Source organism: Pleurodeles waltl, chromosome 10, assembly GCF_031143425.1.
Source record: "Pleurodeles waltl isolate 20211129_DDA chromosome 10, aPleWal1.hap1.20221129, whole genome shotgun sequence".
In the NCBI taxonomy this organism is placed as follows: domain Eukaryota; kingdom Metazoa; phylum Chordata; class Amphibia; order Caudata; family Salamandridae; genus Pleurodeles; species Pleurodeles waltl.
The window spans coordinates 343518853-343545213 of NC_090449.1; the positions used below are offsets into that span (position 1 = coordinate 343518853).

The 26361-nt window shown below is 42.1% G+C and overlaps 1 protein-coding gene across 6 annotated transcripts in view; it reads right to left on the reverse strand.

Moving 5' to 3' along the window:
* The window catches only part of MAPK8IP3 (mitogen-activated protein kinase 8 interacting protein 3), a 729083-nt gene that overhangs the window by 439303 nt on the left and 263419 nt on the right, over window positions 1–26361 (reverse strand). For all 6 annotated transcript variants that reach the window (XM_069210571.1, XM_069210567.1, XM_069210566.1 and 3 more), the window contains exon 4: window positions 16079–16176. In XM_069210571.1, the coding sequence (XP_069066672.1) occupies window positions 16079–16176 (98 nt within the window). The remainder of the gene's footprint in view (window positions 1–16078; window positions 16177–26361) is intronic.

Sequence of the window (26361 nt, forward strand, 5' to 3'; positions counted from 1 at the left end):
GCCAACAAAATTGGGAGCAGAGTTCCAGATAGGAAAGGACAGAAAAAAAGAAACTGATGTCAGCTGACAGGGGTGGTGTTTATGTGTGACTGATCCAATTTTTTAAACAGTCTGGAGTCAACATGGAGCCTCACAGTGCCACCTAGCGGCACACCGGAGGATTGCTGATTAACGCTGATGAACGCTTTCTGGATCCAGTCTGGCATCTTGAGAGTATGCTAAGGTGAAAAATCTACAGTTAAAACTATCCACATCAGATTAATTATAGTATTGAAAGGGCATAACTTGGTTATGCAATTATGCCTCTCACAACATGAGAAGGGGTGGTCATTTTTCTTTTATAATGTGTAAAACGAATTGTTAAACATAGTGCACTAAAATATATTAGTAAACGTGCACAATTAATTTAATGTTTCATGTATGCCAAATTTAATCCTCATCTGCAAGAATGTTTATGTTATAGTATTTTATGAATGTTATCCTCTATAAGCATTTTAAATTCGACAAGTATGACATATTGAACTGAAGGTATATTCATGTTCATTTTAGTTTGGTTGGAGTGAAGGCTGAATTATTTTTGTGTGTTCTAATCTTCAATGTGAAAGCTTGTTTTATTGACGCTGCAGGTGCTGAAGTTAACAAGGAGCTTGTTGTGCACAAGAGATAAGAGAGCCTGAGAGATGTGCTGCAGGACGAAAGGAGTATCCTGGAATTGCAGCTATAACTTTTTTAATTCTTGAACGCGAGGGAGCACCAAGGTCGAATGCTGAAGGCTTCAGAAGTCTATAGTATCAATTATAATTAACTTGCGGCTTTGTTTTCAAATGAGAGTTTTGATTATGAATCTTTTTGAGGTATAGACCTCTTACCTTAAGTTCTATGTGGCTTTATGCCAGCTCACTTCTCTTGAACAGAGTCTTCTACAGAAGCTCTGTATGTTAACATTTCTCAAATATCCTTTTTGTATTAGAGTAGTTTAGGAGCTAGATTCAATTGTTAGGCAAGAGAACTTATTTTTAAAATCCAGACATCACATACTTTACCTGATTTTCCGCATTGTTGCTATTGAACTCTTGCTCTTTTATATGTTGCTTCGATTTAATATTGTGCAACCCTTTAATTCTCTATTGGTGATTTTGTGTATCTATACAATGGTTTTGAAACTCATTTATGTAACTTTGGCTTTGAGTCCGTAATAAAGCCCTTTGAAAGTTTAACTTGGACTCTGATTTTTAATGTGTGTCTATTAAGTTGCACTGTAATTGATTTGAATATTCTGGTAAAATTGTCTCCACTCCTCGGAACCGAGAAGAAAGATTAATCAAACCCCCAGAGAGTGAGATAGGGCCCTAAGCTGGATCAGATAGTAGCAGAAGATGGCTCTCTTTCTGATGTGTAGAGAACTGGAACCATACTCTAGAGTAGTTAGTCTCCGAAACCCAAGGTCTGGCGTCCATATCCAGAGTTGGAGAATCGGTGAAGTTGAGGAGGATCAGAACAGAGTTGTATTGGTGGCCGAAGAATGAGTATTAAAAGGGTTGTGGAGTGCAGTGGTTTGCGTTTAGCTTGCAGTGACTGTGAAACTGGATGGTGTTTTGCGGAGATGTTTTGGATGTTGTGTGAGTGTGGTGATTTATAGAGACATTGAAATGGTTATTGGATCTGATGTGGCTTCAGAACCCAGGATAGTTTAAAAGGTGGAGAAAACACCAGATTATATTGTCTGCTGAGTGGTTGTGTTCATTGTGAGATGTCGTCAACGGCACGGTTAAAATAGGGACTTACTTTGTGTGAGTCTCAGACAATTGGCAAGGTGGATTTCAATGCACAGAGAGAAACTGTACTGATTTAGATGTTACCCCACAGGTCGAGGTCTCATCAGAAGTGATTGTAAACTTTGTGTGATTGAAACTATTCATTGTTTAGCGAATCAGATAAAGGGTATTGTATTGTATTTTGTATGCATGTGATATTTCGAAGCAAGTGTGCATGCAGATTGTAAAGGAGGGAAAACTGCTTCAAGGAGCGGGATCTAGGTCACAGTGTGCTGGGCTGGTGTACATGGGTTGGTGTGGTACCATGCTGTTATTGGTGGGAAACGTAATAAGGTGCCCCGCTGCAACTGGTGATTGTGCTGGAGCAAAGGATAGGGGGATACAGCGTTATTTTTATTCAAATTGGAATATTGTGAAAAGTTTTTAAAAATGAAATGCTTTAAAGTTACACAAGATATGTTTAGAGGAGCTGTTCGTAGAGAGGGGAAAGTGGTGCATCTGGAATGTCTCCAGGCCATTATATAGTGATTAATGTAGGGCTCCATATTTGTGTTTGGCTTGGTCAATGATACAAGATCACAGAAAAGGATTGTCCATTGAAATTCCTACAATATGGCACATTTAACTTGAGGATTATTGAAAATTTGAGGAGAGTGTTATATGAAATTAAGTCACCTCCTAGACCGGCACAATGTGAAGCACTTAATTCTTGGGAACATGCTGCTCATGTGAGAGAAAGAGAAAAATATCAGAGTAGAGTGAAGAAAGCTGTGCATACTTATACAGATACTAGATGGGATGCCGAACAGAAAAGGTGGAGAACCAACATGATAGAAGGAGTTAGACTCTATCCAGCTTTGACAATAGATGCGGTTGATGAAAGAGAGAAAGGAAAAACACTAAAAAACCAAAGAGAGGAAGCAAAAAGAGCCTAAAGATAGGATTATGGACAGCGATGAACGCTCTGGTATTGTCTTTTGGATGTGTTACTTTCCGAACATCCACCGCTGTAAATGAAATTAGGGATGGAAGTGGAAATCAGGCTGTTGGTGGCAGTGGTCTAACTACCATCACGACTGCTCCAACTAAGATGACCCCTAGTCTGTGGGAGGTACTTCCACTAGCGAACCCTGTGAGTTAAAAAGTGAAGGTTTAAGAGAATGTTACTATTGGCCTGGTAGTTCCTATGTATAAGATAGAAGCCGCCGGGAGAAATACGTACAATTTGACTGTATCAAATCATGGTGAAAGGCAGAGTGGAGTTCCAAATACTTCACAAGTTAGGGAATTTATTCCTTTAGTTCCAACACACACTAGCACTCCACGTGGGGCGAGTGCAGATATGACTTTGAATATGTCAAGGTTCACTTCGATAGGTTCTTATCAGAACTTACACACACATACTACTTCTACATGGAAACCACCTTTGATTTTGGGAAATGATGCTAAGGGAAGTGATTCCACACCTAAAATTCCTGTAGTGACATAATTTATTACTGTGAAGGAGATAGATGACTGGGTACTATTCTTTAATGGACTCTATCTAAAGAGAATACTAGTTCAGAAGTGATTCAGTGAACACTTCAGTCCACACCAAGAGAGACTACTTTAGACATGGCAAAGTTGATAATAGGATGCATGCTATCTTAATTGGAAATCTTGGCAAGGAATGGCTAGAGACTTATCAAGAAAATGAGCTTGCGTTCATGTGTAGGGTCATTACTAAGGGAGCGGGCCAAGTTCATGATAAATTGGCAGAATTGGCCCAAAAATATGAGGTAGACTTAAATAAAACCAAGGCTTTGCAAAGGAGCTATCAAGTGTGTTGTCAGCGAAAAAGATAATGCTGATATGAGACCTCTGGGATTGGAAACTCAGATTAGGGAGTTGACTCAGAACATTGGGAAATTGAATGAATTTAATAAGTGTGAGATCAAGTGGTTGAAAAAGAAAGAGGTGAAGAAACCTTTTGTTTAACCTCCTCCAGTTGGAGCAGAGGGAGGTGTTACAACCTTCCCCTTGAGAGAATTGCCTGATGGTGGTTATGTTCATAAATCGTGGAGTCGAAGTGATCATGAATCATTTACCAATGATTTCCCAAAGTTGTGAGAGATGCCAGTGGAATGGTATTGACAGATTGAAAGGTTTGTGAAAATGTCACAGGTGTTGTGGATTGATTTGAATACATTGTATGACATTGTTGTTCCAAGGGGCTTGTGGACTGTTCGATGGCCTGAGATACAACCGACTATGAAAGTAATAACTAAGGGTCCTTCGCCGTTGGTGTTGAACAAATATCAGGAGGTCATGACATTCCTGAAAGGGAAGGTGCCTCCTCAAGAAGCTGACTGGGTCAAGATTGATAGAACAACTCAAGAACCAAAGGAGTCAATTAATGCTTACTATGAAAGGCTGTTAAAAGCATTCAAACAGTATAGTGGTATGGAGACTTTAGAGGCAAAAGATATGGGACATCTTGTGTCGAGGTTTGTAACAGGGCTGAGGTCAGAGATAAGCCTGATGATTCAGCAGCATTTGATCTATTGGCACAATAGGTTTATTGATGAAATTTTGCATTATGTAAAATATTGCCATTATGAAACAGAGATGAAGCAGAAAAAGTTGAAGGAAAAGTTTATGCTTGCCCAATGAAAGCAGCTCAAAGAACTAGTCAGATACCCATAGCTGCAAACAATGCCGGTAAAATGCAAACTGTATATTAACAGCCACATAATCAAACACAAGGTAGAGGTTGAGGAGTCCCAATAGACCCTAGTACGGGAATGGATGTAATAAGCTGTGGCATTGGAAGCTGGAATGTTGTTTAAATCCGGCTAATTAGGTCCAAAATGCAGGATTTGCACCATCTCAAAACTACAACCCTACCCAGATGCAGGGTGTCCAAAGACCAAGGAGGCAAATTTTCAATTTGCCCCTAGCTCCGATGCTGCAAGTCCCCCAATCTCCAATGCCACAGCAGAAGGCTGTTGGTTCATGTCAGAATGTAAATCAGGGCATGAGAAGAATGCAAATGGGGTACAGGATAATAATCTGTTTCAACAGTTCCCTTTGTTTAATACCGGTGAAAGAAATGGCTCTGATCAGTTAGCATGACAGTGCCTGAGAGGGAAGGAAGGCTATGTACTAGAGGTAGACCAGAGCAGATCATTCGTAGAGAGTGAAATGTACGGCCGTCAAGTATCATTCTTGGTTGACACTGGTGCTACCCATTCTACTCTGCGAACAGTAGAGGTCCCAAACCTTCCCCTCTTGGGAAAAACAGTCCAAGTTGTTGGTGTGTAGAATAAACAAATGATAACTTAAGAAACTACCCCAGTCACAGTAAAAATAGGATCTGTTGAAGACAAACACAAGTTTATAATATGTGATAGCAGTCCTGTGAAGCTCTTGGGTAGAGATTTACTATCAACATTCAATTGTGTCATCCATTGTACCCCAGCAGGAATAGAAGTTCATACCCAAGAGGAGGATGTTGTCTTTACATTGATGAACAGTGAAACACACTGCACCTCATTGATTTTAGTAACAGTTGATGATTTGCCTTCAGATTTGCGAGAAACTGTTATACTTGAAGTGTGGGATTTCTCAAGAAAAGATATCGGACTGATAAAAGGTGTAGAACCTGTCTGAATTACTGGTAAACCAAAATACTGAGTTTCTGAAAACCTCACAATATATTTTGACCCCTGAAACAATTGATGGAATAACTCCTGTGATCAAGTCCATGGTACAGCAGGGAATTCTGAAGGAGAAAATGGGAAGTCCTTGTAACTCTGCTATCAAAGGTTTTCAGAAACCAAATGGAGAAAAAAAATTGTACAGGACCTTAGGAAAATAAACAATAACGTGGTCTCTTGTTTCCCTGTGGTACCAAATCAACCTTTAATATTGTTTCAGATTCCATGTGAGGCTGAGTGGTTCACTGTCATTGATTTGGGTCAAGTCTTCTTTTCAATACTGTTGTATGAGGATAGTCAATTCCTCTTCGCATTGCGACTTGGAAACAGAGTTTTGGCATGGTGCCGAGGTCCACAAGGGTTTACTTAGTCACCATTGATTTTCAATCAGATATTAAAGAAACATTTGGGATCTTTGATCATGCCAACAAAATAGGTCCTCATTTAGTATATCAACAGCCTCATGCTGGTGTTGAATAAACAAGAAGCTTGTAAACAGGATTCTAAGCATTATTAAACCTCCTGGCTGAGAATGGACATAAGGTTTCCCCACTAAAGATGTAATATTGTCAAAAACAGGTCCAATATCCCGGAACCACATTGATGGAAGGAGTGAGAAAAGTGTCACAAGAGAGGATTTCAGCAATACTGAAAATGGGTCTGCCAACAACACAGATAGAAGTTAGGATGTTTTTGGGAATGGTGGGCTACTGTAGACAATTGGTGCCCAACTTTTCCCTGTGGCTAAGCCTTCACAGAGGCTGACACACAAGGATGTCATGAGGCAACGATTGTCTTGTCGTGCTTCTGGAGCTGAGACACTGTCTCTGTCGTGCCCCGGCTCTAGGGATACCAATTACAACAAATCTTTTCATAATACTAATAATTTTGCTATTAGGATTGTTTTCCCCTTCCAGTACTATAGAAGAAGACATATCTTCTAGTGATGCCCTCCAAACTATTAATCCTGATAAAAGCATTAAGGCAGATGAGAAAGCATTACACCTAGATGCATCTAGATGAGATTATTCTGCAAATGTATATTTCTGCTTTTTAAATGAATATCTAGAGACTATGGACGAGAGGGATTGCTATGTATGCACTACATTGCCCGCTTCTGTTTCAGAAGGAATTACCTATTATCATATTCCTGTGACTTGTGCAATTTCATGTAGTCTTTTGTTGAGTTAGTTTTATGGGACAGGACATTATCAGTATTATTTTTCAAACTATGATTTAGTTCTTTCAGACATTCTAAAGATTGAGCATTTGAACAGAGGACCAACTCCCTTGGAAATAAAAATAATTGCAAGATTCAGATTTTAGATGAGCATTGCCAAAGTCAAAATAAGTGGACAAAGGAAGAAATAGAACATCAGTTAGCTGGAAACTTAGCTGCCTAAGCTTTACAGTGGGTACACAAAAGACGATTGTGCATGTGGATGGAAAGAGCCGAGTCTAATAACGTGTTTGCATGAAAGAGTGAATGTGAACACACTTTCGAAGTTTGAGGGAACTATAAATTGTATTTTTATGGAAAAGACAGTGTTTTCCCTGGAGTTTATTTGGTTTGTGGAAAGCATACTTATTTTAGATTGCCAAAAGGATGGATATGTGTTATTTGGGGATTGTTTTTCCCCAGATTTATCATGTAGAACATTTTGATGCCTGAGGTTCTAGATCTAAGGGAGGTGTGGGTGCAGGAGAAGTGGTAGGAGACATCTCTGGCTCTAATCCCATCTGTGGGATTGATTTTGAATGATTTGAAGATTAGAAGATTGTCTACTATAGTGGATAAAATAGCCACTAGTACTGCTGGAGCATTACTGGTTGTAAATTCTGAGTTGGTAGTGATCACAGCAACGGTTTTACAAAATTGACTTGCGTTAGACATGGTGCTCGCAAAAGAGGGTGGAGTCTGTTGGATGCTTAAGGTCCATCAATGTTCTTTTATGCCAGAACAAGGTAAAGATTTGCAGAAGTATATCCGGAATATTTCAGGATTGACAAAGGATCTGAAAGAGTTGATGTGACTGGTGCATGGAAAGCGACTAGAGACAGATTTTCTGCTATAGGTAGATGGTTTTGAACTTTAGGAAGTGGAATTTTAGGTTTTGTGTTGAGACCATTGTTGATTATTTCAATTGTAGGAATAGTTCTGTTAGTTGGATACAAATTTTTCCAGGGAATGGGGATCCAGCAAGGTAGGAAGAGAACGACAGCAGAGGGTGAGTTGGAAAATAGTTAGTGTAAATATTATGATGACATAAAATGTTTGGAAGAATCCAGACAAAAGCTGTTCAAAACGACTAGGTTTTAGAACGTCTTATTCAAGAATGAAGTGGGTTCGTGATGACGTTATATGCCATCAGAGGGAGGGATGAAAGAGCATTACCTGGCTGTGCCATTAAGCCTCTATCAACGTCAGAAGAAGGTGTGGTTATTTTTCCTTTGTAATGGGTAAAATGATTTGTTTAACGTAATGCACTGAAATATATCAGTAAAAGTGCACAATGAATGTAATGTTTCATGTGTGCCACATTTAATTCTCGTTTGCAAGATGACTATATTATAGTATTTTAGAAATGTTATTCTCTATAATCATTTTATATTCAACAAATATAACGTTCCATGCATATTGAACTGAAGGCATATTCATGTTCATTTTAGTTGGTTGGAGTGATGGCCAAATTCTTTTTGTGTGTTCTAATCTTCAACATGAAATCTCGTTTTTTGATGCTGGAGGTGTTTAAGTTGACAAGGAGCTCATTGTGCATGAGAGGTAAAAGAGCCTGAGAGAAGTGCTACAGGACCGACGGAGTATCCTCGATTTGGCAGCTATAACTCTTGAAATTGTTGGATGCGAGGGGATACAAAGGTCAAATGCTGAAGGATTCAGAAGTCTATAGAGTCAATTATGATTGATTTGCTGTTTTGTTTTCAAATGAGAGTTTCGGTTATGATGTCATCACACCTGGAAAAATTGAGAGTTCAGCTTGGTTTAGCTGCTGAGAGATTCTAATTCCCTTTGTCCCTTACTCAGAGCGGACCTTTTTGAGGTATAGACCTCTTACTTTAATTTCTATGTGGCTTATGCCAGTGCACCTCTCTTGAACAGAATCTTCTACAGAAGTTCTGCTTGCTAACCTTTCTCAGATATTATTTTTGTATTATAGTAGTTTAGGAGCTAGAGTCAATGGTTAGGCAAGAGAACTTAATTTTAGAATCCAGACATCACATACATTTCCTGATTTTCTACATTGTTGCCATTGAAGTCTTGGTCTTTTATATGCTGCTTCAAATTAATATTGTGTGACTCTTTAATTCTACATTGGTGATTTTGTATATCTATACTATGGTTTTGAGACTCATTTATGTAACTTTGGCTTTGAGTCTCTAATAAAGCTGTTTGTTACTCAAATTTGGACTCTGAGGTTTAACATGGGACTGTCAATAGCTTCTCTTGAATTTTCATATTATTCGATTTTTCTACCACTTGGTCACAAATCACATCATCCTCAAATGTCTTCAAATCACATGTTGAAGCTAATATTCTAAGTTCACTTACGAAATTTTCAATAGATTAATTTGTCATCTCCTTTTAAAATGTGCATCTAATGCCTTTATAGCCACCTCATATTCATCAATTACATCACCCTCTTCTACAACGGGTACACTTGGTAAATGTTATAATATTTTCCTACCCTCCATACATAAAGAATGTTTCAATAAAGCAAATTTATTTTTTTTGTGTGAAAATTTCTCCTTCAATGGCATCCAAATATGTTTCAGATCCCTCTTTCCATTGTTCCCACTCAACAAGAGGTAATCCTGGAGATGATAAAAATGGAATTGGAGGTTTGACTGCTTGCTGCATTTTTTTCCCCGTAGTTTGAAGAAAGTGAATGTGTCCAGAGTTCTTTAAAAGTGTGCAAATCACTGTAATCTGCACCCAAGTGTGAAAATCACTGTAGGAGATTCCCCAATTTATTTGGAATGTATGTCTGCAAGGATATGCGATGTGCATTCACGCACTATCCAAAATTGAACCTCCTCTCTGTATTGTCAATCAAACAACGTAGACTGCTGTTGTTGCACACACGGCGTCTAACATAGTTATGGAAATGACCTACTTGTCCAGGAAACAACGCTGGAAGCGCGTCACACTGCTGCTCTCCGTATCTCAATAATCAACAACGTAGACTGCCGCTGCTGCATACACGGGCATATAACATTGCTATGGATACAACCCGCCTGCGCATCCCACGTTGTCCAGGAGACAACGCTGGATGCGCAGAGCGTCACACTGCTGTTGGACGACTGCACGCCTCACGTTGTCCGAAGCTGGACGCACGTCTGACTGCTGATCTTGCACTTGTGATGTTGTGTACACCATGGGCACGGTGCGCACTGACCACTCCTCCTGAGCGTTGACCGCTCCTCCCAAAAACAGCTTCTACTCCCCAGTGGTTCCAGATCGCTACAGCCACAACCGCCCTCCTCACCGTTCCACTCCTTGCTCCTCACAACCATAAGAAAGGAAACAATGCCAAACAACCAGACACTGGAAATCAGAGAATAGTGAACAAAGGTGTCCAACAGATTGCTACCATGCTGGAAACAACATGGTTCTAAGCTTGTCTTCCACCTGATAAGTACAGACTCCACACTTGGTAAGTTTCTTGGCAGTTTTTATTCCAAGTTCAGTACATACGTCCAGCAGGGCAGCCACAGGAACAGCAACTGCCACAACTTCCATTACTCACATTCCACCCCCAACCTTCCAGATTCAATTCCCATTTACAACCCCAGATACACAGAAAGCCTCAGAAAATCCTTGCTGGTTCAAAATATAACATGAAACCTAACACAGCTAGAAGGCTTATGCGAAACAGGACACCTACCCTTCAGTTCACCACACAAAATGTGTCCTGCTACCGCCAGCAGCCTCTATCAAAGAGCGGTGCGCAGTAAAGAGAATATATTTGTCACTCTATGGGTAAAGCAGATTAGCTCAGTGTGACTTAACCTAGTCTCTGTAATAAGTCATCCATCTCTAAAGGTTTCTAAGAAGAATCTACCCCTCCCAAGTGACAGAAGATCCATGATGGATGGAGTGGAATATAAGAACACTGAAAGGAAGTAACAATCTGCTAGCGCCCTCCTCTCCGGCCTACTCATCACAAATAAATTCACGTACCATAGTTCTGAGAAAGTTTCTGCCAAATTCAAAGGAGCTGAATGTTGGGAAAAAGCATGCAATCAGAATTAAAGGTTCACCCATACAGGTTTCTCTCAGAGGTCTGAGAGAACAAAAGACGTACTACAATTATGACAATGCTGTTGTGAAAGGCAAGAAACATCAGTTCAGGTTGACATCGAATCATACCTCTGCGGTTCTAGGACTTTGTCCACCCTTGCATAGGGCAACCTTTAAAGAAAGAATGTCTTCTGAAGGGAATGCTGAAGGACCATCAAGGCAAATTTCGGTAGTATTTAGGTCACTGGCATATCGGGGCCTCAATAAGGACCTTCTTCAGAGTCAGAATAAAGAAAAACTAACCCTTTCTACATGAAAATCTCTAACTGGGGCCTATTGAAGAATACCAGGAAACCCAAGCTGGTCTGTCTCATATTTTTCACCTTGACCAGAACTGTCTTGGTTCTAGGTAGTTCTAAAAGTAGATCCAGGATCAGCCTCATGAATGACAGTGGTACCAGTTCCAACACAAACACAACCAGCAAGGACTTTGGCAGGAAAAGAGGGGCAGCTGGGATGATGCCAGGACCATTAATAAGGTCGACAGGTACCAGGGACGAGGCAGTCAGAGAAGGCATAGGCAAAGATACTTCTGGCATCTTGGAAAGGTGCACTAGAAGGAATCAGAAAAGGCTGCAACATAGCCCAAAAGGCATGGAGGTACGCAAGGGGAGGTCTGTACCAGGAGCCGGAAAAGCCTGGGAGTGTGGCCAGCAGCACTGGAAGCGAAGAAGCAATGAAGGTGACATCAAGAAGAAAAAAAATAATGCATTAAGTACTTCCTAAACTTGGTGCGAGAGGATTCCATGACAGACAGAGCATTTCCTCTGCACTGCAGTGAAAACGGGAAGAGACAACAACTTAATTACTTGTCACAGACTTGCGATCCAAAATAAGTTCCCTCCTGGTTATCAATAGCTGTCAAATGAAAGAAGACACGGCCATAAGTGGACTTTCAAGCATGTGCAGGATTCATGCTACAAGGACAGATGCCATAGTGATCCAAAGGATTCCAGAGAGTGAATGAAACTACATCTATAAGAACTGGATCTTTTAAGTGGTGGCATCTATTTGGGCCACTCCAAAACAATATTAAAAACAAATAATTCTAGCAGAGGTCATGTCTGGATCTTTGTTGAAGAGTGTGAAAGAAACAAACTGACATCAAAGCAACGGCACACAAGTTGAGTTGGAGCCCTGGTATAACCATCCAGCATAGGAGAGAAACAAACTTTTCCAGATCAAGTCTTAGGCATGAGGTGTGCAGGTAGATGTATCCATCAGAAATAGGTGTGATGATATTTTATAATAACAAAAGCATACAGTCAATCGTGGAGAAAAAAGACTATTCAATTACTGAATTATCTGACCACATTCACATTGATATCCAAGACATAGTCAGAACTCATGCACACAAAAATATTAACCTCACTGATGCACTAGGTGTTTTCTCCACTGTGTGTAGAGCATTGTTTTTACCTGTGCAGTACCACAAGATATAGAGAACGGGGTAAGACTGTCATAGTTTGACATGGCAGGTCCTAAACTGGGAGAACATTCCCACACTATTTAAGCAGGTAGTTGTGCACTGAAAATGATGTTTGTGATGTCAGAGCCAACCATGGTTCTGCTTTCAGAATCAAAGCACTTTCCATATCTCTATATGTGGGGGCAGAGAGGATAGCAAACCGGGCAACAGACAATTTTTGGTAGCTACCCCATTACCACTTACCTCTAGATGAGGTCCTTCATAATTATGAACTTGTAGAAATATGCGTTAACATATCAAGCTACTTCTCCCCTATGGGATGAGAATATGCATGGGGTGCGAGCTTAGAAACTAGGTTTCAGGCATGCAGTGTCTGCAGGAGAATGAAGTGCTTAAGCTGAGATCAGGCTGCCATAGCTAGTCTGCCCAGTAAATGTTGCGGTACATTGTATCCAGTTTAAGAGAAAGGAAGGATGAGGTAACCTGTTATGTCTAGGCCGGGTTTAAATACATGGGTTTACCTGCAGAGGTATGACTGGATGTCAACCTGCACTAACATTTCTCACAATGAAAGTGGTGAGTGTAGTCAGTCCTCTTCAGCTAGGAAAAGTCTGTAGGCCCACAAGTGCAAAATACCAAGAAGAGTTGGAGGGAGCCTGGAAATAATGGTTGTAGTGGCAGTAAGAGAACAGATGCCCTGTGTGTCACCATTTACAACCTCTGAGGTTACATACTGAGTGCAGCCATGCTCCATTGTTTTGGACAGGCCATCATTCATTCTTGGGTCTCAGCTAGTTTAAAGGTACAGGCTTCCCAGCGAGGGACAATGGGAATGCCTTGAATTCAGTTGACCCTTATGGGGTCTATGATGAACGTTCCCTCACACATGCTTACAGGTCCCATTTCACCTCATTAGGGAAGGTCGGAGACACTTCTTGAGCACTGCAAGGGATGGTTGAAATTAACATGGTTCCGAAGTGAAGAAGATTACATCTGTAAGATATTGCAGTTTGTGTAAGGTAGCCAAAATGGTCAACATGAACGATACGCATTTCACCTTTGCTAGTGAGATTTGTTCTATTGATCTACCTTTCCTCAAAGCCACTGTGTGCTGTATACACAGGTTGGATCTGTTTATTCTGGAGCCTATTCGATGATTAAAAAGCCCAATCTATATTGGGGTGTCCACTGCCATTTATTTGATAATAAACCTCAGACTGTAGATCTTAGCCTGCAGAGATTCTAAGTCTTTATCGAGGGAGAGGTCCGGTGTATATTTCATGGGATAGTGTGCCCAATGGCTAAGAGGTTTTAATAGTGCATGATGAGCAATAATTACACAAATGGATGAGTGGATAACACCTATTTATTGAGCCTGATACAGCACCCAAGGGGGGTGAATCCAGAAAGGTGATATCTACTGTATACTGAAGGCTAGCGTTATTATGTCAACTTCAGAGTATGGCACTTAATTTTAGATGCAGCAAAAAAAGTTGTAAAATACACAAAAGGATTCCAAACTAAACCACCGAACTCTACTGACTAACTCCTAAATGTACCATCAATCTTAACTCTAAATCCGAAACCTTTACATGAGCATAGCTTTAACCTTATTTCAAACCACAATTGTAACCCTAATTCTAAACGTATACCCTAACTCTACATTCTAATTATAATCTATTCCTAAACACAAATCTAAACCTTCACCCAAACCACTGTTATATCCTTTACAGTTTCTGTGCTTTGCTGTATGTGAATTCTGGTAGAATTCCTCCTCTATACTTTAAGTGAGGTGCTTTGAAGTATGCCCTTGTTCGTGGGGGTGTCATTTTGTTTGGAGGCTTAGTTATTCATAGAAGATGATATATTGATGACTATGTTCACTGTAGAAGTGTGGTATGTCAATTCAACTCAATACCATTTCTGAATCAAGAAAATAAAAATGATTGGTGGTGTGTTTTAAAGATAGGATAAGGTAGGGTCTTTAGGTACCCCCAAGTGACAGGTGTTCAAGACCATTTTAATGAATCAGATTTATTAACTAATGCATGTGTTCCCTTGGATTACAGCTACAACCGCTCCTAGTCACTTACCTCTTTCTGTTTTGCAAAGGGACATATATCTGTCACTGGGTTGCAAAGGAAGTGGGTTGATCCTTACGACAATGACCATTAGCATGTATCACTTAGGAAATTCAAGGCACATTAATTGTGGCAGGGATCACTGTTTGCCAGAAATGCTAAGCAGTGGGAATTGTGCTTAGTTCTGGCTTGGGGGAAATACAAGGATGGCTGCCTGGGAATGAGGGAAAACAGTGGGCCATCTACATTGTGACATTCAAGGAAAAGTCAGTTTGGTGCCAAATGGAAGCCCTAGGCTCACACATGAGAAGACAGGTGACACGTACAAGGAGAATCAGATGAGGGGTGGAGGGACTGTCCAGTGAGAAATGGAGAAAGTAGAATATGAAAAGCATCCAAGAACAAGACAGCCAAGGCAGAATAGTGGTTGGGTAATCCATAAACTAGCAAGGTAGGGTAAAAGGGAAATAGTTTGATATTAATCTGAAATTATGAAACCCCACACACTGGCTTTCTACAATATTTTGAAAATCCTAATGGGGTCGGGGTTTGCCTCCAGGAATATTACACACCCTACTTTGGGGTGGTGTCTGTGACCACAGTTTGTAGGCTCCTGCCCCCACCAGGGTTTTATCAACATACCAATAACCGCCAGCATTATGTCATTGGTTACCAACAAATCTCACATAAGGCCTTATCTAAGGGGACCTGACCTCTTCACTGAAGGTGTAAGCAACCATTCAGAAGGCAGAGGATAAACTAATCTGTGCCACAGGATAAACAAATAGAGATTCAACCTTCTAATGAGAAATTACTAAAATAAAGACTCAGCAGACAAATAACATTGGTCATTAACTAAAGTGGAGACGTTAGAACAATGAGCCACTGCTCCTAAGTGGCGGAGTCTCTTCTTGGCATGAAATCCATCACACTGATGTGACACTACTAAGAACCTCTCTGTGATGGGCAACCTCTTTAGTCTCAGATCTACTTTCAGTAATTTGCTGATTACAATTATTAGTATATCTTCTATTACAATGGTGAAGCATATTACCGTCAACTTAGATGGCTATTATGGTGATACATACGAGAACCCTTGGAATAAAATGGAAAAGAACAGCTAGCTAATTTCATACAATGTACTGAACAGACTTCACTGATGCACTGTCCATGTCTAGCAATGCTGCATTTAAAAGAAAGATATAGAGATCCAGTTCCTAAAGGCAGACCTATCCTGTACAATGATAGTAATAGGCATATCTGAATCATGATCTTAGTGTTTTCATTTGTAATGAGCCTTCCACACGTTTTGTTTATTTCCAGCAGTGCCAGTTACAGACAACAATGTGCACAAGAAGCCCATCTCAAGGCATACAAACTAGATCATAAACACCGTAACGGAGGCAATCCTTATAAGAACCGTATCTTACCAATTCAATTATCCCCAATATTCTCTGTTCATTATTTAAGATTTATCAGCTATCCCACTCATACTTCTAGTTTCACTTCATCCATGACTGGACCTATACGCTGTACTAGATCATCAGCGATCACACCATTAAAGGATTGATTGTGGGCATGGCTCCCTCAGCACTCTGCCTGAAAAACTTGAGCAGGCAGTTTTTCTATGCAGAGATGGGCAAAGATATTTAGAACATCCTATAAGAGGCATGTATAGCACCTGGATTCAGTCATTGGGTCTCACTCTCTTTTTCATACCTGCTTTCTGTCATGCATGCACACCCTGTTACAAGAGAAGAGAACAAATGCCATACCTCCGTCCTGGGTTGCCACCCTCCATCTGGCTGTTTCCTGCTACATGTACCTGTTGCATTTTGGACCGCTCAATGTGCTCGACATATGTCTGGATCATCTGTATGGCACAAAATGAGAAAGAAAGCAGTAAAATGAAGATGGACCAAGAGTGCGGGAAGAAAAGAACAACAGAATGGATGAGTGGAACAAATAACAATACAACAAAAAAATATAAAGACAGAGGACAGAAAACAATGCAAGACAAAGATTTTTTTAAAACAGGTTAAAAAATGAAGCTGTATAGATACGTGACAGGCAAGGAAAGAGTGAAGAGAAACCAGTAAAAAAAAGAAACGGGCACAGGAGTATGTAAAGGAGAAGGAAACAAGACATATGGTTTACCTCAAAGATTTCAATAACAGGCCATTTTTAGAATATTTAAATAAGGTAATTGCAAACATTTAGGATTGATATATATCTGAATCATTCATAGTAAACGTGCTATAAAAACACAGTATTTCTAAAAAAAAGTCCAACATTGACAATGCTTTTGTAACTTGAAAGTCATCTTGCACCCAACAGAGAAAAGCTGTGGTATTCTTCATGTAATATTGGCAGCTATTCCAAATGTACATTGCAGACAGCAGACATAGTCGAGGGTTCCCCAACCTTGGTAGATCTGGCAATACACTGGCAAATACATTGTGAGACCCTTTTGTTTAGCCTTGGGGCAGTCTGTTGTTATTGGGCAGCATCCGTGTTCCAGAACCTCAGACACTACTGCACTCCAATTAAATAACTCTTGCCTCTCCAATGTTCGCTTGGTTGAGCAGTCAACCAAATACAGTTCCTCAAACAAGACCTTCCAATCTCATCTTCCTAAATCTTTGATTACAGTCTAAGGTCAATGGACCAACAGTGCCAGGATACGTTATGATACATCAGCCATTATACTAGTTTCTGAGAGGCACTGAACTCAAGGATTGGCAACTTAAAGAGTTTGAGCCCAAGCAGCTGACTTTCAGCCTAAAATATCACAAAGCACGAACACATTTTTACTTAAAAAAACACCACCCAAGAACGAACTGGGATTATCTGCCGTAGCTTTTAACAGGCTTTAAAGCACTGACCTAAAGTCAAGTGAAAGTTCATATGACCAATTAAAAGCGCTATTGGGGCTCTGCTGGACAGTACCGGAAGAGAGAAAGTAAGTACTGGACACAATCAGAAAACAGTCATCTACTTGTTTTCCAAAGTATGTTTAAACTGTGAGCACTAACGACGCTGGAATTGATACTCAGAGGATTCAGTTTAAAACACCCTGCGTCATTTGCAAAGTTTTACATAGAAATATCTTCCTCCAAGCATTCCTTAAAAATGAAGTTCCAAGGCTGGAGCTGGAGCTTGGCGAGCTCAAAGATGCCCAGGTTCCCAAATGATTTGTGTGACAATCTGCATTATATATTTTTACTGTTACATTAGCATGATTTTATGATAGCGTGTATTTACATTGTTAGGTTAGTGTATATGGTGAGAGTGCGGAGCCCAGAAAGCAGGGTAACTTATTTGAATGGTGCAGCTAACATTTATGTGCTCGATTCTCATGTTTTTCTTAAACGTATGCTAATAAGGCAAAGAAGGAAAATGTCCATATTTTTATGCATGCACTGTTCAAGAGAGCAGCAGCTGAAATGTGGCTTCAGGGAGAAATTATATTGTGTGGTCCATCTTGTAACAAAAATAAACAAAATTAATAGTAACCTTCTGCATATGAGTACATGTTGAACAAGAAGAGTTGTTCAATATCCCGAGCAACGCAGACCATGCATAAGAAAGGTACATAAGATAACAATGCAGGGACGGGATAAGACACACCGACCCCTGAGGTTCACAGTGATACTTTCCGTGAATTGGCCGTAGCGGGCTATACCGGCTATTAAAGGCCCGCTACCGCGTTAAATGCCCGAGCCGAAGGCGAGGGCATTTAACAAATGAAAGGGCCTTTAATAGCCGGTAGAGCCCGCTACGGCGCGTTCTAACGCTATTAGAACATTCTGCCACTCAGGGCAGAATGTTCTATTAAAAAAAACAAATTGCTCACGGAGCCCGAGGGGATTAAAATCCCCTCGGGCTCCGTGAGGCTTTGTTCACAGCTGTTGCTGTGAACAAAACGAACATTGGAATGCTGGCGCTGCGGGCTTTTACCGGCCAGTAAAAGCCCGCAGCACTCCATTGTCTTCAATGGACATGCCAACATTCCAATGTTCTAATATACTTTAGGGAGGTTTAGACTGAAAGAATGCGAATGTGTGCTGAAATATGGTCTGCTGTTAATAAACATTTTCCCTAGTGGGCATGATAATTGCTGGGTTGTTTGTACATTCACAATCGTTCTATAGAAAATTATTTTCAGACAATGAAGGCCCTGTTCACAATGGTACATTTACATGTGTAGACTTACTCATGTGTCTTAGACCTGACAACTTTAGGGTGGTCAGCCCCCAACTTTTTGCCTGTATCCCTCCATTTTTCTCACTCTGTTCTGCTGGTTTTAGAACTCTGAGCACTTTACTACTGGTGAGAAGTGCTAAAGTGCATGTGCTCTCTCCCCTAAACATGGTTACATTGGTTCCTACTCAACTGGCATATTTAATTTACCTGTAAGTCCCCAGTAAAGTGCACTGCATGGGCCCAAGGCCTGTAAATTAAATGCTACTAGTGGACCTGCAGCACTGATTGTGCCACCCACATAAGTACCCCCTTAACCATGTTTCAGGCCTGCAATTGCAAGGCCCGTGTGTGCAGTTTCACTGCCACTTTGACTTGACATTTAAAACTACTTGCCAAGCCTTAAACACCACTTTTTCTACATATAAGTCATCCTAAGGTAGGCCCTATGTAACCCATAGGGCAGGGTGCTATGTAAGTAAAAGGCAGGGCATGTACTTATGTGTTTTCCATGTAATGGCAGTGAAACACTCACAAAGTTCTTTTCCGCTTCTGTGAGGCCTGCTCCTCTCATGGACTAGTATTAGAACTGGCCTCATATACTTTGAAGTTGTAAATTTTAATCTGGAAGGAGTAGCCCTGTTATGTTAAGTATGGCCAGAATGGCAATAGAAAATCCTGCTTATTGGTGAAGTTGGATTTAATTTTACTCTTTTAGAAATGCTACTTTTAGAAAGTGGGCAATTCTCTGCACTTAAAGGCTGTCTCCAATCCACACCTGGCTTGTGCTGGTGGACAGCTCTCTTTGTGTATTCCACCCAGACAGCCGTAAATACAGGATACGCAGTCAGACCTTCATTCATCTGCATACTGAAGGGGTTCTCTTGGCAGGAAGGGTGGAGGGGCTCTACCTTAAATTTCAAAGGCCAATGGTCTGCTCTCACACAAAGGACTGATAACCCCCAACAGGGATCCTGGCAGACAGGACTGGGCTGAAAGGGGAACTTGTGCACTTCAAAACCACTCCTTGAAGTCTCCCCCACTTCAAAGGCATTTTTGGGTACATGAACTGAGTCTCAGACCCCACCAAATCAGACACTTCTGGATCTACACCTGAACTCAGTCAGAGGAACTGACTGGCTACCCAAAGGGCTCATCTGGACTGCTCTGTTGAGAAGGACTGCTGCCCTGCTTGTTGCCCTGCTGCCTGCTGTCCTCTGACTGTGTTGGTAGGACTCTACCTTCCCCAAAAGTGCTCTCCCAAGGCTTGGATTGAGCTTGCCTCCTGTTCTGAAGTCTCAAAGCCAGCAAAAAGATAAACTGGCTTTTAGCTTTTTTTCCCGACTTCAGCACCGACGCCATAGCCTGCTCCTACCCAGTGGACCTCGCTGCATGCAATGACCCTGGCCTGCAATGCAAGTCGGACGTTGCTGTGACGCCGCTGATGTCCCGCAGTGTTATCACGACACTGTGAAGTCAACACATTACGTGTTGACCGACTGAATCCGTCGACCCCGACGGGTCACAAGGAACTGACGACTCAACACCGACACCACACCAGCTCCCCCTGCAACTGGACGGAACCGTTGCCTCACCTCCTGTTCCTTGCAGTATGGAACTGACTCCTCATCCCTCCAGAGGCCTTAAGGGATTGACGGTGCACCGGTCCCAGCGACGCCTCACCTCCACAACTCCGTGTGAAGTCTTTTTTTTCTACGTTTTGAAAGGTACTGTACCTGGGGTCCATGTGACTCCAAGACTTGCGCCTTTGGTGTCAGACTATTGGGAACGACTCCGTCAATGATGCAGTGATAGCCCCAGTTGGAACTATTGTGTTTGTAAGCACTTTAGTGTGATTTAATCTTTAAAAATTAATATCTTTCCTTGTTTACATTGGATTTCATTGTTTCAACTTTATTCTATTCAGATAAATATTCTCTATTTTTCTAAACCTGTGTTGTGTATTTTTGTGGTGCTTTCACTGTGTTATTATATGAGTTCTTGCACAAATACTTTACACATTGCCTTCTAAGTTAAGCCTGACTGCTAAGTGTTAAGCTACCAAAGAATGGGCACACGATAGTTTGGATTGTGTTGTGGCTTGCCCTGTCTAGGATTGTGGTCCCTACTTGGACAAGGGTGTAGTATACCTCTGCCAACTAGAGACCCCATTTCTAACAATGTGTAAATCTACTTCTGCAACTAAGTGAAAATCTATCTTTTTTCGCTGGTCGCAATTTCCAAGTGTAGATATATATCTAAGTGTAGAGTTACGTGAGTGTATAGTTACATATCTCCATTCTCTCAGTTCATGGCGACATATAGGTCATATACATATAAGTGTACAGTTACTGCTAGTAAGGATTCACACATAGGTGGAGATTGCCGCCAATAGGCAGAGATCTCCTTATGGTAAACTATATGGAAAAATAATACAGTTTATTAATTCTTTAAAAATATTTTAAATATTTTAATGTAATACACAAATATATATTAATTTCGAATTATTATTTTTACCAATAAAATAACATGCTAAAGTACATTCGCCTAAGACACTGAATGTTTAATAAATAATTAAGAAATTAAAATATAACACGCTATCAATATTTTTAATCACAATTTAAAAAACATATTTGTAATATAAATGGTGGTAAATGTAATTAAAAGTTATGTTTTTGGTATACATTTTTTTAAACCATCCTTAATTGTTTTTGATGTAAATATACATAAAACATACGTGTTAGCTGTTGAGAAGTGGATCATAGGACATAACATGAGAAAAGAGCACCTTTCTAACATATGATGATTCATTCTAAAAGATAAAATGATAGAAGTACAGTTCCAGGCAGTAGTTCACATAGATTAATTGAGCCGTTCCCACAAACCTTAACATTTCACTCGATATTTCCTGCATTTACTGACAGTTCTTTCTGCCTCAGTGTAGTAGTTCATCCCACGGGTCCATTGAATCATTGAGAGAGCTGTGGTTGATTGCCAATGTTATGCTACGTCTCTCCTGGTTAGAAGAAAGCCCACAGCCACCAGACTAGTGTGGCAGCTGCCTCCCCATTCGTCCATCAGTCACAGTACGACAAATATGGGCTTTGCCAATCAATAAACGCATCACCTATTTAGTTCATGACACACCTGGCTCCCATGTTATTGTATAATGGGACGTTCCTATATCATATGGAAAAATGATGCCCAGTTCGCCCCACAGCGTAGACAGTGGGGATCGAGGCCTGGTTTGGTCTTGCTTATTCTAGTGGGCCTATAATACACCTGTGTGAATATTTAAGTTGAATTAGATAAAGCAGCATGGAAATGGCTAATATCTGGGAGCTATCTTGGCTTCCGTCCAATCATCCTCATCAAGTTCACCTGTATCCCATTCCCACTGTTCCTTTAGTTGTAACAGGGTCTGGAGTGTTGTTCATCAGTGCGCGACTTAATTGTGAAATCCCCTTCCCTCCCGGTCTAGTGGTAGTACTGTGTGTTTCCATTGGTTGCAAGCCAGTTTGGAATGAAGGTTGTCTCGACGCACCTCTAGAGCATGACGGAGCTTGAGAGAATGACAGAATTGTTTTTGTATGCAACTCATATGTAGCCACAATTGCTGGATGAAGTGCTTAGCGCTTCCTTTCCATGAATCACCTAACTTTGACATCTCTATGATGTACAATCCACTAAAGCCCTCCAATTGTTTTGTACGTTTGAGCCAAGTCCAGGCCCACATTATGTCATTTCGGCAGTTCGGGTTGGACTGTTCCCATGGGGAACAGGGTGAAGACTGTTTTGCATATGGCTAGATCCAAACTGGGCTGGCATGGTGAGCAAAGGAATTGATGGATTAAACCCAGATCTGTGACGGGGGTGAATGTTTGATTGGTTCTGCATTCCGCCCATCATTTGTGTTTGTTTGCTTTTGATGCCATAAGTGCACCAGGTATGCCCAAAAGTGGGTCCCGGGCTCAATATGCCACTGGATTTAACCTAACCTGTCTGATGAAGGGTGATACCCTGAAACCGGTCCCAGGATGCTTGTTTGCGGTCCAGTGAGGACCTGGCCTAGCAGTTTGGGCTTGACCGTTCCCATGGGGAACAGGGTCAAGACTGATTTGCATATGGGTAGGTCCAAACTAGGGTGGCATGGTGAGCAAACCAATTGATGGATTAAACCCAGATCTGTGACTGGGGGTGAATGTTTGATTGGTTCCCGCATTTCGTCCATCAGTTGTGTTTGTTTGCATATTGCGTCATTGGCACATCATGCCATCGTATCTATTTCAATGCTTGATGCCAGCAAGGTAAGGACGTCTGTGATACCAGGATGTGAGCCCTGCTTTTGTATGGACCATAAACTAGATCAAGAACCCCATGTTTCTGAAGGGGTATAAGTTCTACCACAATGGTGGGATCCTGTTTTGGTATTAATTTAAAATAATGTTTTTTTTGTTTAATTAAAGTGAGAATTAGTTCATGAAGTAACTTTATTCCAGGTTATTTGCAAACAGGGAACTTTAATTGTATAGGCTTACATTCCACTAACTCTTCTAACTGAAGTAATAGCCAATGACATATCCGTTTTCCATAAACAATATGTGGGGCTTGCTTTGTTGATCAGCTCAAACGGGCCTGTCATTAACTGGGATAAAACTGTGCTGAGCTCCACTCTGCCATGGGATTTCTTGATGGAGAATTCTTTTTTAACTGTTTTTATTAAGTTTTAACAAGGTGAAACCAAAAAAAACATGCAGTACAGTGAAAGGTAATGGCAAGACAATCCATAATCATTGTGTAGGAATACCAGAGGGCCATTTACAACAACGTTCAAGTCATGAGAGAGTCACAACCACTGTACAGACCTTACCCTCCATCCCACCATCCCAACCCAGATCAGCATGAGACCATTCATTAAACATCTTATCTAATTAGGAACGTATTGAGACCAAAGTTGGCCGCCACCTGTTCAGAGGACGTGGTGTGTGCCCCCCCAACCCCCCATCCCTCTCACTGCTTATAGAGCATATGTCCTCCCCACTAGTAAACTGTTCCAACAAGGTTCCCCAGGCCGCTACATCAGAGAGTGCCCTCTCATCTCTTTGTGTCATATGCTGCTCCTTGGCTGCCTACCACTCTAGTAAATCCCGTAGCCAGTTGGAGGTCATCGGGCTCCAGGTGCTCATCCAACCGATTGCTACTCTACGCTTGGCCAGTTTATATGGAATGCCCTAGCCACGCAGCTTCCGCACCACTCCCAAGATGCACGTCATTGGCGTTGCCTCCAACCCCAATCCCGTTGCCTCCTCAATCGCTGCTACCACTTCCTGCCAAAAGTCATATACTGCCCTGCAAGTCCAGGCCAATTGTAGAAAGGACGCGCCCAACGCACCACACCTAGGGCAGCACGATCTACGGTTCGGATCGATCCTGTTTAGTCGACGGGGTGTGAGATACGTTCTATGTACAAAGTTAAAATGCAACAACTTAAACCTATGATTACACTACATTGTACGCACCAAAGACAAAGCCAAGTCCCAGTCAGCATCCGCTATGGGTTCCCCCAGGTCAGACTCCCATGCCCTGCGTCCCGCACTTATCATACCTGGTTGATCCTCCCGGGTAATCAAATGCTTCCCCATACCCCAGTTAATCAGACCGTTCAGCACTGAGGAGGCCCCAGGGGCGACTGGGAAACCACTCCAGATCTCACATGCCACACTCTCGATATTTGCATATTGCAGAAATTGACCAGGGCCCAAATCAAACAAATCCTGAGCATCCATAAAAGAGATAAACTCCCCATTGGGATAAAGATCCCCAGCCATCCTACTTCATCGACCACCCACACCAGAGAGATCAGCAAACTATCCAAATGACGAAAGAGCCATGCATCCAACGGATACAAAGAGTTCTAGACCAGGTATACACACTGTGGCAAGAACACCATCTTTGCCACTGCAGCCCTGCCCATCACAGAGAGAGGTATCATGTTCCAAAAGGAGACTGAGTGTTCCAGTCCTGCAACCACTCGCTCAACATTGTGTTTATCATGCGCAGCCATAGAGGGAGTGACTCATATGCCCAAGTACCGGAAACTCTCAACCTCCGACCGAAGTCCCACTCTAGGTAGATCAGCCTGCGCAACCCCACTAAGGGACCCCAAGGGGAACAGGAGTGACTTCTTCCTGTTGATTTTGAGCCCACAGACAGCCCCAAAAACATCCAACCTCTGCAGTAGCATCGGCACTTAATCACGGGGATCCCGTACATAAATCAGAGCATTATCCACGTACAGGGAAATTACATGTGTGGACCTTCCCACCTGAATCCCCACGGTACCAGCTCCTCTCGAAGCCATATTGCTAGGGGCTCCACCGCCAGAGCAAACAAAAGAGGCAAGAGTGGGCATCCCTGCCTCGTGCCCCTGCCAATCTCCCAGGTGTTCGAGAGCTCACCCGACCTGTACTTGTGCAGTAGGAGCACTATACAGCAACCGCACCCAAGCGCAGAAACTGGGGCCAAACACCATGCCCTGCAAGACCTCCAAAAGGTAACCCCACTCAACTGTGTCAAAGGCTTTTTCCAAGTCCAAGGACACTAGCACCAGTCCAGTCTCCTCATCTTTGGTCCCGTGCAGGATATGTGCCAATCAACGCAGATTATAAGATGTACTATGACCAGGGATGAACCCACATTGATCCTCGTGCATCAGGCCCTGAATTACCCCACCGAGCCGGGTGGCTAAAATCTTAGAAAGTATCTGGATATCGCTAATTAACATGGTAAGCAGGCGATACGTGGAAAGGTCACCGGGCGTCCCCCCGACTTAAGCATCAAACATACAATACCCTGACGCATGGTGTCTGGCAACATACAACACACTCCAGCTTCCTCAAAGACCTCCAGGAGCTTCTCTCGTAAAGACAGGGACAACTCGACAGGAAAACCATCGCTACCAGGGGATTTGGACTTAGTCATTGCAGCCACTGCCTCACTCACCTCCTCTATAGTAATCGCAATCTCAAGAGCATCCCTACTCTCTGGGCCCAAGCACGGAAGCCGCATCTGCCTCAGAACCCCCCCCCCCACAACACTCAGGTGGTACAGCACCAGCCCTCGACACACTTTGGAGATGCGCAGCCAAATCCCATAGAACGGCTGTGCTTTTCGTGAGCATTGCGCCATCAGCATTCCTAATATGCAAAATAGGAGGGGTCTCCACCTCCCGTTTCAGAATCCACGCCAGGAGTTTGTCTCCCTCCCAGTGCAGTCGCTGCCTATGCCCTCTAAGTGTGATCAGGCTTAAAGTATCCCAACAACTATTAACCTCCTTGTATAACCTGAGTTTCTCCTGGTCAGCCATTCTCGCATCCGGTGACTGCTGCTGCAAATCCCCCAATTTTTCCCACAGGTCTGTTAGATCCCACTCTAATTGTCTGCGTACCCCGCAAGCCATGCCTATACACTCCCCCCTTATGACTGCCTTCACAGCCTCCCACTCCAGGACCCTAGACAGCGTTGTGTTCCAATTCAATTCCATGTACTGTTTTATGGCCTCACCCACCCTTTCACGACACCCCGTATCAGTAAGGAGATCCGTAGGCATACGTCAACTACGCGCTTGGCAGGTAGCCGCTGCACCCCATTGTAACTGTAACTGCACTGGTGCATGATCGGACAAGAACCTACCCATATGTGTAACATCCAGGACTTGCAAACTATTGAGACCACCCAGTAGAAACCTGTCCAATCGGGTATGAGTATTATGTGTCCTGGAATGATAAGTGTATTCCCTGCCCTCAGGGTGCAGCTCCCTCCAGCTATCCCATAGCCCCAAATGTGTCATCACTTC